Genomic DNA, 17,058 nt, shown 5'->3' with positions numbered 1-17,058 from the left:
CTTCCTCATCAGCATAACTCAGCAACAATGTGCCAGGAGCAGCAGTCCCTGCAGGAAATGCAACCTCAAAAGCAGCCTTGTCAGCCTCATAATCCCAGGCCTCATGTTTTCCTTGCTGAAATTCCTCCATCATTTCAAGACGAGCTTTCCCAAAGTAATACGCTGCAGCATCAACAGCCTCGTTTCCAGCCTCCTTCAAGGTCCTCTTCAGCCCGTCACGTTCAGCAATGCAATCCCTGTGCCTAGCACGTTCAGTCTTTAAAGCCTCAGTAGCAGCCTTGTACTTATCAGAAAGAGCATCACACTCCTTCTTCATAGCCTCATACGCTCGAGTAAACTCAGACACTTTGCCCAGTACGCCCAAGCAAGACTGAAGGCTCTGCAGAACACGGAATCAAGTAAGGAATGCACAATCCGTTTCTAATCATGTTTATTAAATTTCTTTTTTTTCGGAGTATACCATACCTGGAAAGACTGCACAGCAGCCTCTTGAGAAAGATCAGCAAAGGTCTGCGAGGATTGGCGATCCTTGAAGGACGGAAATAGCAAGGTGTCCACATGCGGAGCCAAGGAATCAAAAGAGAAATCAGAAGCATCAACATCAATAGGCACCCCCAGCTTCCTCTTGAGGCCGGTACGGGGTGGAGGCGGAGGAGCACCGCTCTTTGGAGCCACCGTATTGAGAGGAACAGCCTCAGTAGTTGGAGGAGAAGAGCGGCGTTTAAGGCGGCCCAGAAGGGAAGATGAGCTAATAAGGTCATGAGACCTTAGTGACCTCGAAGTATCTGCAAGGAACATGGCAGAATTCAAAAGGGGATGTAACAGGGAACATGACAAACGCACACAACAAGGAATACAACAAATATACTCAACAAAACAGATAACCACCTCAGAAAGGATAAACAAATTAAGAGCCAAATAAATATTTAACAAAGGCAAAACAATTTTGCAACAGGACACATCCACAGGAAGCAACACAACAAAAACCACAAACAGAAAAGGAAAAAAGAAGAACATACCTTGAGACATAGTTGGGGCAACTTTCTGCTCAGAATCAGAATCGTCCAAAGACTTGATCTGGATAACCGCCTCTGATTGCGTCAACTTGATGAAGGATCTCTCGTCTACACTCAACTCGTACAACTTGTCTATCAGGGACGGAGATTGAGAACGCTGCTTCAATTTACTCACTGCAACCATCAAGCAAATAAGCCCAAATCAACAAAGAAGGAGAGCAGAACATAGGAGAATAAGAAAACAAAATACCTTCAGCCTCAAAAGTGTCAATAAAAAAATCACAATCATCACCCAACGAGTCAATCCTCGTAAAGAAGAACTTGTGATACCACTTCTTATCAAACGCCTTCTCCAAGTCAATCACCAAAGGACCAACGCCATCCTTCAAACGAATACCAACCCGACCCTTACCACTGGTCCTAATAGTGTAAGGATAACACAAATCCCTTACATCAAGCTCTATACCCAATTTTGCACTTAGCAAGTCCAAAATTCGCAAAACCCTCCAAGTTTGGGGCAGTAACTGACAAGGTGAAACCCTAACCCTAGAAAGAAATTGACGAACGAGAGCAGAAAAAGGGAAAGTATGCCCAATTACAAAAGGGTACTCGAAGAAACACACCCAACCAGGGGCAGTCCAATCAGCCCTCTCCCTAGAAGATGGGATCTTCACCACAACCCCATCAGGGAATCGCGCAATAGCAGCGATGTTCTGCACTTCCTCTTTCGTGATGGTAGAAGGATAGACATCCTTAGCAGGGAAGACGTTCTGCGCCACCAAGTTAGGCTTTTTCACACCCTCATCCACCCCAGCAAACACCACTTTCACATGACCACCCATCGCAAAACAAAAAGAAAAACAACGAAGCAAAGAAACAGAGGAAACAGAGAGAGAAGAGAAAATACCTGGTGAAAACCGAAATTGGGGCAAAGCAATGAAGTGATTAGACAAGAGCCTGCACACCCAATAAATACCAAAAAAGAAATAAACCGCCACGAACGATTATCGAGGAAGTTGCCTTAAACTGCCATCACGTTTCCTATTTTGCTAACCATTGAAGTTATTTATGAAAATTTCAAAATCCTCCCAACGACTTTTTAAGTAATTTTCACTTCCAAATAATTGAAAATAAAAATTAGGGGCAATTGTTGGGCCCGTATTACCATACGACCCATTACATCTTGGGCATCAATCCAAGACCAATAAGTCAGCAAAAATATGCAAAACGGCTTGATTGAAGTAAACAAGGAAAGCAGCATCATACATATCAATCAAAGAGATACTTGCCAAAGATACACCTACAGAACAGGGAAGAAGATAAATCAAGAAAATCTTCCTAATTTCAAATATATTCTGAAGATATTTGTAAACCCTAGTGATCCCTAGGTATAAATAAGCATAATTAGACATTCTTAGCATTCATGTACTCACGCATACACTTAAATATAATAAAATTACTCTGCTTTTATCTACGAAATTGCATCTCTACTGAACAGGAAGGCCTGTCCTTACTCAGTATTGTATCTCTAAACTCATCTTCTTTATATAATTGAATATTTATTGCCTACTTGTTGATTCAATATCGTTCTTAATTATTTCATATGCTATTGGTAGAATAATTGTTATTACCCCTCAAACCTAGCAAATTCTTAAATGTCCTTATTGAGATTTGCCTAAACAATTTGGCGCCCACCGTGGGGCTGATAATCAATTAACCTACCAATCCGTCAATAACCAAGACAAACACCATGACTGGGCACCAAGTACCCTTTACCATAGCCGAAATCAATGAGGGAATGAATGCATTCCGTCAAACCCTAGACCAGCAAAAAAGCCAAATTGAAACACTGTTGGCCCAAAAGATTCAAACTGAAGCCAAACTCACCAGTCTCACCAAACAAAATGAAGCCCTCCGTAGCCAAATACAATCAGTGGCTTCTAAAACCGTTAACACCAGAAAGAACACTGAAAGTATAGCCATGCAGCTTGATATGTCAGGAACTTTTCACACCCCTAACAGGGGGAAAAAGGATCTAACACTAGGGAAACAGCCCTGGATCTAGACTCTTTGGATGCAGGAACTCACAAGAAGAGCATCCAGGAAGGACCCGAGGAAGGAAAGATAGAGAAGGTGGTCAAAGAGTACCTTAAAGCAATTGAGGCCAAGATCGCCAAGATTCCCGGAATGCCAAAACCCATGGAGGAAGAGGCGTCAGATGGCTATATAGAGTCTCCTTTCTCAGAAGAGATCGCCATGGTAGAGGTGCCAAAGAGGTTCAACACACCCAACATGGCTATGTACGATGGAACAACAGACCCAGATGAGCACGTGTCCCTCTACAAGCAAAAGATGATGACAAGCTCAATCCATAGAGACATCAGAGAGGCTATCACGTGCAAAGGCTTTGGAGCCACATTATCAGGTCCAGCTCTAACTTGGTTCATTAATTTAGATAATGGGACAATCCGATCTTTTGCAAGAATGGTGAACCTATTCAAGATCCAGTTCGCCAGCAGCAGGAAAATAGAGAAGCAGTCTTCAGATCTATACCGTGTTGTGCAAAGACACGGTGAATCCTTGAGGGATTATGTTGTAAGGTTTTGATGATTGTGAACAAATGATGCTTATCTAACTAACATGTGTATTGAGATGTGCATGAACAAGTCATGAAGCAAGAAGATGATTGAGTACAGGTTAGATCATTATTGAAGATGGTTCCAACATACAATGTATGGATCGTGCTTAAGTTCCTCAGGGGGAACACAAAGAGAAGAAGAGTTTCCAAGGGGGAACACAAAGAGAAGAAGTCTAAACGTACAAACGTATTGTTAGACTTTGTATGCAGTTCCTAAGAAGAATGAGAAGTAGTTCTTTGCAAGGAATAAGCAGCAATTCGTAAGTGAAGACAAGAGAAGAGAAGTTCCTTTGAAGGAACAGAAGCTTTGGAGTAGAAGCTTCAAGACAGAAAAATAGGAGCATATTTTTCTAGGAATCATGTAAGTATGTTGGACACGAGAAATTGTTTGGAACATGCCTATGGAACTAAATTGGAACTTCAGTCTCGAAGGAACTGACAGTCTGGAAGGAACTGGGTGTTGCTGACCAGCCAGTTCCTTACGGGTGAGTCTAAAATTCGTGTATAAGAGAAACACACGTTTACACAGCACTAGAAGTTAGTTTTCCATGTTAGTAGTCATTGCATTATCTTTGCCTACTTTCTAGGTAATTAGTTTTGACTTGGTATAATTTATTTTAAATAGATTTTATTTTATAAAAGATAAGTTTTTAAAAAATAAAATCTGATTTTCTTTTTAGTCAAAATGATATTTTATTCTCTTTATTTTCTCCTATATTTTAGGGATATGTTTTAGGTTGTTTCCTATCTAATCTCTAATTGGTTTAATATTTCAAATTAAATAGGATAGTTATTTTGGGATAAAATATTTTTATAAAATATTTATTCTTAATGAATAAATTCTGAATCAGTTTTTAATTGATAAAAATCTGATTTGGTTAGTATTTTATTTTCTTGTATTTTCTATTTTTATTTATTAAGTTTTTGGAAAAATAAAAATTACTTTTCACGTTTAATTTGAAACAGCTTTTTACTGGAGAAAAATAAGGAGATCATGGAGAACATGTTTTTAACTCCAATCCATGTCTTCCATTACTTCTTATGTTCATGGAGTTAATGGAGATAATGCCTAGAATTTAGGAAGCACTACTATTATGGTTGAAGATCATGGGGTGAATGGGTTTGTCTTTGAAGCACTATAAAAAGAGAAGTTTTCATTCATTCCAAACTGTCTGGCTTAATTGAGTCATTCCATAATGGAGTTTATCCAAAGTGGTAGAGCAGTAGAAAAGAAATATATTTTCTCTCCACGTTGGTGAGCCAGTTCCTCCAGGTTCCAAGTTCCTTACATATCTCAAAGTGTCCAACATATTAGTTTTATACATTATATCTTTTATATGTATTTGAGAGTTGTTTAAGGGTTTGAGTGAACTCTTGTAATGGGGAATTAATAAGGGTTTGAGTGAACTCTTGTATTGGGGTGAGAACTTGAGTGAGTTCTTTGTATGTAGAGAAGGGTTTGAGTGAAGCTTGAGAGAAAGAGAAAAGAGTAAGGTTTTGAGTGAAGTCTTGAGTGAGAAGAGAGGTCTTTAAGGGAAGATTTCGAGCTGCAACTATTAGAGGGAATAGTTGTTGGGGATATGAGTTCGTTGAGGAATTGAACTCGGTAGAGGCTCAAGTTCCTCATAGGTTGTAACAGAGTCGTTGGCCTATTTTAGTGGAATGTTTTGAGTCAAAATCCCTTTGGGTCGAGGTTTTTCACTTCCTATTTGGCCTAGGAAGTTTTCCTCGTAAAATTTCTCTTGCACTATTTCTCTATTGCGTTAAGTTTCTTTTAATTCCGCAAAAAGTGACTAGCAATCTCCATACTACAATTCACCCCCCCTCTTGTAGTATTTCATCTAAATAACAGATTATCTCAACAGGTTCAACAGGGAAAAGATTGGGATACACAAGTGTGATGCTCCCACAACAATTGAAGCATTCAGAAGAGGGTTGCTAGATCACAGTGAGCTCTACAAAGAATTGACCAAGTATCCCTGTGCAACCTTTGAAGATGTGCAAGCTAAGGCTATGGCTCAAGTCAGATTTGAGGAAGACGTGTATGCAAGAAAGACTCCAGAGCTAAGAAAGGATGAAGACCGTCAGTCAAGAAGGAGCAATAATTTTCCTAGAAGAGATCATCGATTCAAGCCGTATCAGCGTTCACGCTTCGATGAGGGATCAGTCAATGCTGTTGAGGAAGAATTTTCTGATTGGAGGGAAGATCCTGAACTCCCACCTAAGCTACATAGTACTACTTCAATGTTAATCCTGCAGGAGTAATAAGGACCCTGAATAAGATGGGAGATACTGTGCAATGGCCCAGAAGGAGTGATAGGCCTGGAGAGAAGAAAGATCCATCCAGATAGTGTGATTTCCATTCAGATATCGGTCACACTACTGATGAATGTGTCGCGCTCAAAAAGGAAGTCGCATACTTGCTAAAGAAAGGCTACCTCAAAGAGCTCCTGTCAGATAGATCTAAAGCTTCAGGGAAGGAGAGAGATTCTAAGCAAGGAGGTCCCCCTCCTCCGCCTCCAATCGTCAAAACCATCTGCTTCATATCAGGAAGGTCTGAAGTGTGCGGTTTAACATATTCAGCAGCAAAGCGACATGCAAAGGAAAGTAACAAGGAGCAACCAGACAAGAAGGAGAAATCTAAGATAGACATCCCCATCATGTTCGAAGAAAGCGATGCAGTAGAAGGCCATCATGACGGTCTAGTGATTTCACTCCCAGTGGGAAACTGCATGATCAAACGAATCCTAGTTGACAATGGAAGCTCTGCAAATATCATCATGCTTGACATCCTGAAACATATGAACATAGATGAGAAGAACATCTTTAACAAGTCAACAATGTTAGTGGGATTCAGTGGGGAAACCAAAAAGACAAGTGGAGAGATCACATTGGCAACATACGCAAAAGGGATCAACCTACAGGTCAAGTTCCTAGTGATTGACACTCTATCTTCGTACAATATGATTTTGGGCAGACCCTGGATACACGAGATGAAAGCCATCCCTTCTACGTACCATCAAGTCATTAAGTTTCCTACTAGGTGGGGTATTCAAGAAATCAGAGGAGATCCTAGGGAAGCTAAAGAGTGTTACAAGATAGCATTGAAAGCAACGTCTGCAGAAAAGAGTTCAACATAGCAATCAGAGGGTCAGCTGGGCCAAGAAAAGTTGAGCATAGCAGAAGAAAAAGAAGCTACAGAAGTCCAGTTGAACCCCAAACATTCAGATTAAAAAGTCAGAATAGGATCGGAGTTGAAGGCAGAACTCAGACAACAAGTTTACGACTTTCTAGACGAAGAGAAAGATGTGTTCGCTTGGACCCATGAAGACATGAAGGGCATCCCTCCAGACGTAATTACTCACAAGTTAAACGTGGATCCAATGCATATACCAGTAAAATAAAAGAGAAGGAAATTTGCGCCAGAAAGGAACAAGATTATCAATTAGGAAATTCAAAACCTACTAAAGACTGGGAAGATCAGAGAGGTAAAGTACCCAGAGTGGCTCGCCAACGTAGTGGTAGTCAGGAAGAAAAATGGAAAATAGCGAATCTGCATAGACTTTACAGACATCAACAAGGCGTGCCCAAAAGATTCTTTCCCTCTGCCTCATATTGATGCCATGGTAGACGCCACAGCAGGGCACGAGCTGCTATCCTTCATGGACGCCTACAGTGGTTACAACCAGATCCTCATGCACAAGGATGACCAGGAGAAAACCGCTTTCATTACCAGTCAAGGAATATATTGCTATAAGGTAATGCCTTTTGCATTGAAAAACGTAGGAGCAACATACTAGAGGTTGGTGAACAAGATGTTTGAAGAGCAGATTGGGAACACAATGGAAGTCTACATTGGTGACATGGTAGTTAAGTCCAAAAAGGCAGAAGATCAAGTCAAGGACCTTAGAGAAGCATTTGCCATCTTGAAGCAGTACGGCATGAAGTTAAACCCCACAAAATGCACATTTGGAGTACAGTCAGGAAAGTTCCTAGGATACATGGTCATTCAAAGAGGAATAGAAGCCAGCCCAGACCAAGTCAAAAGCCATCCTAGATCTAGAGCGACCAAAGTCCAAGAAGGATGTACAAAGCTTAACAGGGAATATTGCAGCATTGAACAGGTTCATCTCAAAATCTTCAGACAAGAATAGAACCTTTTACGAAGTATTTAAGAAGAATAAGGATTTCAAGTGGGAACAAGAGCACGACGAAGCATTCCAGAAACTGAAAGAATATTTAGCCAACCCGTTGATTCTCTCCAAACCCCAAGAAGGAGAACCACTTCAGTTGTACCTCGCAGTGTCTGAAGGGACAGTCAGCGCAGTCAACCCGCTGGTATGATCGCACCCATTTACTTATAGCGCTAATTTGTATTTATACCCTTTTCGTCCCCTGATTTCCTTCGTAATGCCTTAACTTTGTGCCCGATCGTCCGAATTTAACATTTTTTTTTTCAAACTAATTATTTTTTCGAGATCTACGCGCCTCAAACCATTTCTCATCTCCATATAACCAAAAACAAATTAAATTTCCCAATTCGGCAATAAAGGGGCGCAACACGAGGACTTCCCAGGAGGTCACCCATCCTAGTACTAATCTCGCCCAAGCACGCTTAACTGCGGAGTTCTGATGGGATCCGGTGCATTAGTGCTGGTATAATCGCACCCATTTACTTATACCGCTAATTTGTATTTATACCCTTTCCGTCCCCTGATTTCCTTCGTAATGCCTTAACTTTGTTCCCGATCGTCCGAATTAAACTTTTTTTTTTCAAACTTATTATTTTTTCGAGATCTACGCGCCTCAAACCATTTCTCATCTCCATATAACAAAAAACAAATTAAATTTCCCAATTCGACAAAATAGGGGTGCAACACGAGGACTTCCCAGGAGGTCACCCATCCTAGCACTAATCTCGCCCAAGCACGCTTAACTGCGGGGTTCTGATGGGATCCGGTGCATCAGTGCTGGTATGATCGCACCCATTTACTTATAGCGCTAATTTGTATTTATACGCTTTCCGTCCCCTGATTTTCTTCGTAATGCCTTAACTTTGTGCCCGATCGTCCGAATTAAACATTTTTTTTTCAAACTTATTATTTTATCGAGATCTACGCGCCTCAAACCATTTCTCATCTCCATATAACCAAAAACAAATTAAATTTCCCAATTCGGCAAAAAAAGGGGTGCAACACGAGGACTTCCCAGGAGGTCATCCATCCTAGTACTACTCTCGCCCAAGCACGCTTAACTGCAGAGTTCTGATAGGATCCGGTGCATTAGTGCTGGTATGATCGCACCCATTTACTTATAGCGCTAATTTGTATTTATACCCTTTCCGTCCCCTGATTTCCTTCGTAATGCCTTAACTTTGTGCCCGATCGTCCGAATTTAACATTTTTTTTTTCAAACTTATTATTTTTTCGAGATCTATGCGCCTCAAACCATTTCTCATCTCCGTATAACCAAAAACAAATTAAATTTCCCAATTCGGCAAAAAAGGGGTGCAACACGAGGACTTCCCAGGAGGTCGCCCATCCTAGTACTACTCTCGCCCAAGCACGCTTAACTGCGGAGTTCTAATGGGATCCGGTGCATTAGTGCTGGTATGATCGCACCTGTTTACTTATAGCACTAATTTGTATTTATACCCTTTCCGTCCCCTGATTTCCTTCGTAATGCCTTAACTTTGTGCCCGATCGTCCGAATTTAACATTTTTTTTTTCAAACTTTTTATTTTTTCGAGATCTATGCGCCTCAAACCATTTCTCATCTCCATATAACCAAAAACAAATTAAATTTCCCAATTCGGCAAAAAAGGGGTGCAACACGAGGACTTCCCAGGAGGTCACCCATCCTAGTACTACTCTCGCCCAAGCACGCTTAACTGCGGAGTTTTGATGGGATCCGGTGCATTAGTGCTGGTATGATCGCACCCGTTTACTTATAGCGCTAATTTGTATTTATACCCTTTCCGTCCCCTGATTTCCTTCGTAATGCCTTAACTTTGTGCCCGATCGTCCGAATTTAACATTTTTTTTTTCAAACTTATTATTTTTTCGAGATCTACGCGCCTCAAACCATTTCTCATCTCCATTTAACCAAAAACAAATTAACTTTTCTTTTTTAAAGCGAATTTCCTTGTCATTTGTGGAATTTTTTTGATGAAGATTATAAAATGTAATAACTTTGTCTTCGGGTGTCTGAATTTACTAATTTTTTTTTCAAATTGTGTAACTTTTCGATATCTATGCAATGAAAACCATCGTAGGGGGTTTGGCCCAACAGAATTGCGAAAAAAGAACTCTTGCATGGTAAAAAAACTGTTTTTCAAATCTATGTCTTTTTTATAGAGCTTATTTTTTCCCTCTTTCATCATTTCATCATCAACCTCGCAAATGATCCATATCTGAACCTAACTCATGATCTTTCTTCCTTAAGATATATCATTGTGAGGAAACATGGGATACTTACTGAGTTAGAACATTCCCTGGACGTCGAATTCTCTACAAACCTAAGAGTTAAAAAGAATGGACGTCGTTTTTTCTGTCATGGGGTTCCAACGAATGATAATGGTAAAGAAAAAAGAGTTGAAAAGGCTCCTATACCTAAGTTGAAGAAGAATTTTTGGGTCAAGAAGAAGAGCAAAGAGGAAAGCTCTAAGGTTGTTGAAAATACTGTAATGGAAACTACTACTCTGTCTACTGTGACAATTGAGGATATAATAAAACCTTAGAGTGTTACACAGTTATTAGTAGTTTAATTTTTGAATAAAGTGTAATCACTACCATGTTTTTTTAATTACTTATTATCTAGTTCAATAATGTTTTCTTGAATTTTGATTGGAATAAAGAATGGGCTTTTTTTTTTACATGACAGTATCATAAAGATTGCCTACGTATTCGTAATATGAAATGAGGCTCTAGCATGCAAAAAATTATTATTATTATTATTATTATTATTATTATTATTATTATTATTATTATTATTATTATTATTATTATTATTATTATTATTATTATTATTATTATTATTATTATTATTATTATTATTATTATTATTATTATTATTATTATTATTATTATTATTATTATTATTATTATTTGTAATTTTTCTTTAATCCCCCTTGTAGAAATTAAGTGAAAAATTAATCAAACTTTATTTAATGACTTAAATCAAATTTTAAATTTTGTTTTCCGAGTTTGTATGAGGTTTGAAAAACACCCTTCTTTTATCGCTAGTAAAAATCAAAATCTTATTCGAGCGTAAAATTCTGGGTTCGTAATTCGTCATCAGGTGGCGTGCGCAACTAATTTAGTTGTGCGCGACACCTGTGCTACGAGTGTTATTTTTTTTTTTAATCAAGTGTTATAATTCAAGTGTCAAGAGTTTTTTTTCATGATGTTCGAAAAAATCAAAACACTTTGAACAACATGTGTTTTTTTTTATTACCCCCCAAGTGTTATGGAATTTTACCGTGTTATTAGGTAAAGTGCATAACAATTAGAATCTTTATTTGAATAAACGAGTTTATTAATTGACGGATTTCATCACCACCAATATCCACTAATATGACGGTTCCTCCTGATAGAATTTCAATTACACGGTATGGTTCTATCCAATTAGGTTTGAATTTTCTTCTTGGAGCAGCTGGTGGACCTCTAACCTCTTTTAGTACAAACTCACCTTCTTTAATGTTCGGGGGTCTCACCATTTTATTAAAGTGTCGCGCAATACGTCGTTAGTAGACTTCTACATGATGCAAAGCATTTAATCATCGTTCGTCGAGAAATAAAATCGTTGTTCGGTGAGAAATAAAACCTATTCAGCTTCTGGTAGCTTACTTTCGAGTAAGATGCGTAGGGATGGTATTTATAGTTCAACTAGTTGAATTGCGTCCATTCCGAAAACTAAGGAATATGGAGTTACCCCTATTGATGTTCGTATGGATATTCAATAACCCCATAGGGCGAAGTGTAGTTTATTCGGCCAGTCTTTAAAATTTTTTGCCATTTTCTTAATGATGACTGTTATGTTTTTATTTGCCGATTCTACAACACCGTTCATTTGAGGTCTATATGTTTTACTTTAACGTAACAAGCGGCCTCAATCCACTTAGTAAAGTAATCGATGGCTACTAGTACGTACTCGTGTCCTCTTGTTCTTATTGGAGAAACTTTACCAATTATGTCAATTCCCCAAGTCAAGAAAGGCCATGGGGAAGTGAGGTTTTACAGTTCGGATGGTGGAAGGTGTTGTAAGTTAGCGAACATTTGGCACTCTGGACATTTTTTGACATATTGTATGCAATCGTGTTCTACAGTGGACCAATAGTACCATTGTCGTGAGATTATTTTAGCAAGCATTTTTCCGTTTATGTGAGGTCCACAAACACCTTTATTAGCGTTTTCCATAAGGTGTGTGGATTCTGGTTGGTCTATTAGCGTTTTCCATTAGCGTTTTCCACAAACACCTTTATTAGCGTTCTTCTATCAACGTATAATGGCATCATATTTAATTAAGTGACATGGAATGTTGATCATTGAGGCGAATTTTGCTAATTGGCAAATTGATTCTCATCCCTTGGGAGATATTTGAAATCAATATAATCAAAATGCTCGATGAGTTTCTCGGCAAATTGATTCTCATCCCTTGGGAGATATTTTTAAAGTGGACTCGACTATCTCGCCCATTGGCTTATATGATAAAAATGATGATTAAGGATCTGGGTGAACAATATTATATTTTTAAACTAGAAAACATCAGCAAAACTGCAGTTAATATCCAATTTATAGGAAACAATAAATTACTAGATGTAGACACCTAAAAATTCTCTCCAAAACCAAACATGATGATGAACAACCTTTCACTGTCGTCATTGTTTGGGTTAAGTATTTAATCTTTGAGTGCTTAAATCCATATTCAATCCCAATACATTTCATACACCAACCCAATTCCTAGCCTATTTCCATGAACTATAACTTATTTTTCTCTTTTGTGTCCACATCACAAAACCAAGAGAAATTGATTTTGTGTCCCTATAATTTTGATATAAATATTATTTGGTTGGATAAGCCTTGAAATAAGATTTCCAACGATATATCATAAGCCCAATTCCGATTTAAAACGAAGAAGATATGAGACAAATACTAAACTCGGCCCAAATTTGACACCCTTTCACTAAAACGATCATATCTTAAAATTTAGAAACTATTTTGACCTGATTTTAATTGGGTTGGAAAGTAGGATTAATAATATTTCCAACCATATATTATATGCCTTATTCTGAGTTACAGAACAAAAGTTATCATAGTTTAAAAAAAGCGTAAAAAACTTGAATTACCACGCAACAGTGTCAAACACCGGGCCGCGGTATAAGATGACATGGCAAGGTGCTTTATACCATGACATGGTATTCTTCACCGTGTCATAGTGCGTTTTCAGTATCTTTTTCGCATTTTCTCACACGCTTATGAATTTGGACGTAATCTAGAAAAACTTGAAAGGAATGTTGTCCTTGGAACAAGTGTATTATTCCGATAGAGGGTTCGAAATTATTAGAAAGCTAATTATTCAGTGAGGTCAAGTGATCAGAATGCCTGAGTGGAGGCCACTTTTGATAAGTAATATTAATGTATAATAAGTATTGGAGCCTAATCTTGACTGAACCCTTCGGGTCACACCCAAAAAACTAACGAACTGACGCGACGAATTAATTCAGAAGGAATAAATGAGTCACCCGAGTAATTAATATTTATACGTCAAAAATTTTAGCTTGGAGCGTCAAAACCAAGCGCTGGAAGTCGAGTCAAAAATAATAAAAGACGAGACGAGAAAATAACTAATAAATTAACAAAATTACTAAAATACCCCTAGCATCGGAATGCCTTGAGCAAACCGAGTGCTAGGGGCATATGGCCTAGCAAGGTGGTGAGCAATGTGTGCTAGCGCACCATGGCTAATAAGTCCAGCTAGCAGCCCGCACCATGTGCGAGGCATGCTAGCAGTTGGCTGAGGCTGGCAGCCCGCACCAAGTGCGTGGCATGCAAGCAAGCCAAGGCCAGCAGCCCGCACCAAGTGCGAGGCCTTTTAGCAAGCTACAGCTAGCAGCCCGCACCAAGTGCGAGGCATGATACCATGTTGCAGCTAGCAGCCCGCACATGGTGCGTGGCGTGCCATCAGCATGCCTCGGCTAAGCAGCCCACACACTTGGTGGGTGGCCTGCTGGGCCGAAGGGCATAGCAGCGGCTAGCAGCCCATACTTGGGTGCCTTGGAGCCCAAGTGTGGGGGTGCCACATGGCACTCTTTGATTGGCTTGAGGGAATGTGTTGGTCGGCTATGGGAGTTTGGCCACCATTGTGAAAACCTTTGAACTCATTAATTACTCGGGTTTTGGTCGGCCCTTGCTAACTCCAGGGCATTAGACCCTTGTCGATGGTCGGGTTGTGGGTGGACTTCTGTTGGAGGTTTTCGTACTTTCGAGACTTGCTTTCGAAGTAAGATCCCCTTAAGGTGGGGCGAAGCACGCGACAAAGGTATAGTTATTCTCTTAATCTTGTCATTAAGTTAATTATGCTTTATGGTTTTATTTATTACGAGTGCGGTCTTATTTTGGGTTTGTTCCGCGGTGAGTCAGACTCACCAAATCCCAACAGGCCAACAGTGGCTGCCAAGTGGGTTGCCCGAGCTTGCGTGTACCTTCTATGCGTGGCTACTGCTTGTGCCGGCATCATGGCGCGCCATGGCATCCAAGCTAAGGGCAGCAACATGGTGCGACAATAGTATGGTGCTGTGCGCATGCACCATGCGTGTAGCTATATGGTTGGTTGTGGCTGGTGCGTGCATCGAGCATGGTGTGTGTGCGCTTCTTGGTTCTTGGTGCAAAGGGGCAAACAACCTTAGTGCGTTTGCCTAGCACCAGGTAACCCGTAGGAAACGCTACTAGGCTTGGCCTAGTTAGTGTTACGTAGGGTGGTGGAGGCACATGCACCAAGCCGTATAGTCCAGGGTTGCTAGACGACCTTGGCTTGCATATGACACTTACTTAGTGCGTGAGCCACTTGAATGCGGTTGGCTTCATGTTTGCTTATTTAGCCGTTTTTAATAATTTTATTAATTTAATTTGGTTTTAATTATTTTAATAAATGTTGAAGGCTAGGCCTCGGTCTTTTTAGCGGCATTTGCAAAGTTTAATTTTGGCAAATATTTGGGTTTACTGGCTTAATTAATTGTATTAATTAAGATAGATGCGGAATTTAGTGGGAGCTTCAATTATTAATTGCGTTAAATACATAATCAATTAAACAACTTTGACTAGTTTTAATAAGGCATGTTAATTGGATTAACAACCAAAATTAGTTACTATTTTACGCGCGTTTATGCATTGTTACTTGTTTTATCGTTGTAAAATGCATGGGTCATTCACAAATAGTGAATGGATGAATGGAATGTATATTCTCTCACGGGTTTATAAAATGGCAACTAGTGGGGCCCGATTAGGATAGAAAATACGAACTGCGATCCGTGATGTATTTTTGTAATACGGTCTGTGAACCGTTGAATATTTTTGTACCTTAATATTTAGATTAGTTCTAATCATAGATACTAGTATTTGCATAATTATGGTTATGTCTTGAAGACAGAGGTTCTTGGAAGACGAAGCAATGAAGTTGCAAAAGCCATCCCTTGAAGACTCAAGGGGTCATGCTAGTTGCCAAATGCATCTATATTAATGTTTAAGATATATATGTATTTATGAGTATTTATATATGAATTATATGTTAGTTACATGTTTAGGATTTCGAATGTTGTGATGATTAATTAAGTTCACTTAAATCAACCAACATAGAAACCCTAGGTCCCTAAAATATTGAGTGAAATTTCCATTCCAAAACAACACTTATCGACCTATTGAGAGTAGTGATGGGCTACGCCAAAGCGAGGCATCACTATTACTCCATAGGATACATAAGGCATACTGGGTATGCAAGTTGGTTTTGGTTGTATTCAACGATATGAGTGATGGAGTCCTAACATGTCGTGGCAAAGTGGATAAGTTGTTGAGAGAGCATTAGATGCGACGATTTATCCAACTAAGAGTGGCTTGGAGCCATTAGCAAAGCGTTGCTTACCTTCGTAATTGCTACCTAGAGCATAACTTAGATACACCCATCCCGGGTTTTTACTTAAAAGGGGTTATGAGCAATGAAGTTCATGAGGAGTGGAGTTATGATTGCAACAGCGTCTCGAGACTCATGACAAACTCCATTCCGGAACAGTGGAAGCAAAAATTCTCCAACTACTTTCCGGATGTAATCCTCAAGGCTCTAGAGGATGTGGTTAATCTGAGGGTCACAAAGAGCATCAGGGGAAACTATGACGGGCTTGTGGAGGAGGTGATTAGGTCACTCTATAACATGAGGATCAAGCCATCGCAAGATGGGTGTCTCACCAAAGAGAGGCAAGAAGTATGGGCTAGGGTCTATAGTGCAAGACTTAGGCCCGGGATGCCACTTCAAGCCCATGTGCTCAAGATGACAAGGTTATTCAACCACTTGGAGCTGAATGGTAGACCGGTGGAGGATGAACTATTGGCTCATATGATTTTAAGCTCACTCCACTTGGGGTATGTTGCAATTAAGATGCGACTTACCAACAATCGGAACAAACTGTCCTTGAAGGAAGTTGTCCAAGAGCTCCAGAAAACCTATTCTTGCAAGGCGGCTAAGTTTTCTCTGACGCCTAAGAGGAAGGAGTTCAAGAACAAGGCTAAGATGCGCTGATTCTATTGTAGTAAGCAAGGACACTACAAGAGAGAATGTAGCGAATATTTGGAAGATGAGGCAAGAGGAAAAGGAGCCTTAATCTCAAGTATCATCTTTACACTTGAATATATGCAATTTATAAGGTATTAGATACCGGAATATTGACTCACTATGTGCTCTTATTTCAGGAACAAAGTGAACGGTGCTTTTCAAGTTGATATGAGTACTCAAGTGGAAGATGAAGATAATCTATCCAAGGAAAGCTTGTAATCTCATGGTTTTGTTTAGATTTAAAACGTGTTTAGTTTTATCAACCATACTTTGATCTCTTGGCGTTGGACGTCATTTTGACTTTGATCACAAGACGACTTTTGTTTTATGTCTTGCTAATATTTATGGAATGACAAGTTTGTGTGTGTTTAGACAAAAATTGTTTATAATGATACCAAAAGAGCTAAGACCATGGAGTCATTAGACGTACTTGTGGCATTGTTATCTTGGCCACATTAACATCTAATGCATCAAGAAACTTCTACAAGAAGGTGTTCTTGATTCTTTTGATTTAGAATCGTTTGAGAATTGCGAAGGATGTTTATTAGGCAAGATGATTAAACAACCATTCTCCAAGTTGGGAGA

General features: G+C 39.5%; 1 protein-coding gene and 5 non-coding genes across 6 annotated transcripts; 1 reads left to right on the top strand and 5 right to left on the bottom strand.

Annotated features, from left to right (window-relative positions):
• The first annotated feature begins 2,766 nt into the window (after positions 1-2,766).
• LOC145624820 (uncharacterized) lies at positions 2,767-6,794 on the top strand. The gene is made up of 4 exons (XM_081677908.1): positions 2,767-2,989; positions 3,097-3,412; positions 5,520-5,887; positions 6,022-6,794. The coding sequence occupies exons 1-4, from the start codon at positions 2,767-2,769 to the stop codon at positions 6,792-6,794; spliced, it is 1,680 nt and encodes a 559-aa protein (XP_081534034.1).
• Positions 6,795-8,205: 1,411 nt separating this feature from the next.
• LOC145626045 (5S ribosomal RNA) lies at positions 8,206-8,324 on the bottom strand. Its single transcript, XR_014110919.1, has one exon. It is a non-coding gene; the product is annotated as a 5S ribosomal RNA (ribosomal RNA).
• A 198-nt stretch (positions 8,325-8,522) lies between these two features.
• LOC145625910 (5S ribosomal RNA) lies at positions 8,523-8,641 on the bottom strand. Its single transcript, XR_014110804.1, has one exon. It is a non-coding gene; the product is annotated as a 5S ribosomal RNA (ribosomal RNA).
• Positions 8,642-8,840: 199 nt separating this feature from the next.
• LOC145625852 (5S ribosomal RNA) lies at positions 8,841-8,959 on the bottom strand. Its single transcript, XR_014110751.1, has one exon. It is a non-coding gene; the product is annotated as a 5S ribosomal RNA (ribosomal RNA).
• A 199-nt stretch (positions 8,960-9,158) lies between these two features.
• Positions 9,159-9,277, bottom strand: LOC145625626 (5S ribosomal RNA). Its single transcript, XR_014110550.1, has one exon. It is a non-coding gene; the product is annotated as a 5S ribosomal RNA (ribosomal RNA).
• A 199-nt stretch (positions 9,278-9,476) lies between these two features.
• LOC145625603 (5S ribosomal RNA) lies at positions 9,477-9,595 on the bottom strand. Its single transcript, XR_014110528.1, has one exon. It is a non-coding gene; the product is annotated as a 5S ribosomal RNA (ribosomal RNA).
• Positions 9,596-17,058: the final 7,463 nt, after the last annotated feature.

Source organism: Chenopodium album, chromosome 3 (assembly GCF_948465745.1).
Source record: "Chenopodium album chromosome 3, dcCheAlbu1.1, whole genome shotgun sequence".
In the NCBI taxonomy this organism is placed as follows: Eukaryota; Viridiplantae; Streptophyta; class Magnoliopsida; order Caryophyllales; family Amaranthaceae; genus Chenopodium; species Chenopodium album.
The sequence above is the reverse complement of the archived record's forward strand: the minus strand, read 5'-3'. Positions and strand labels throughout refer to the sequence as shown.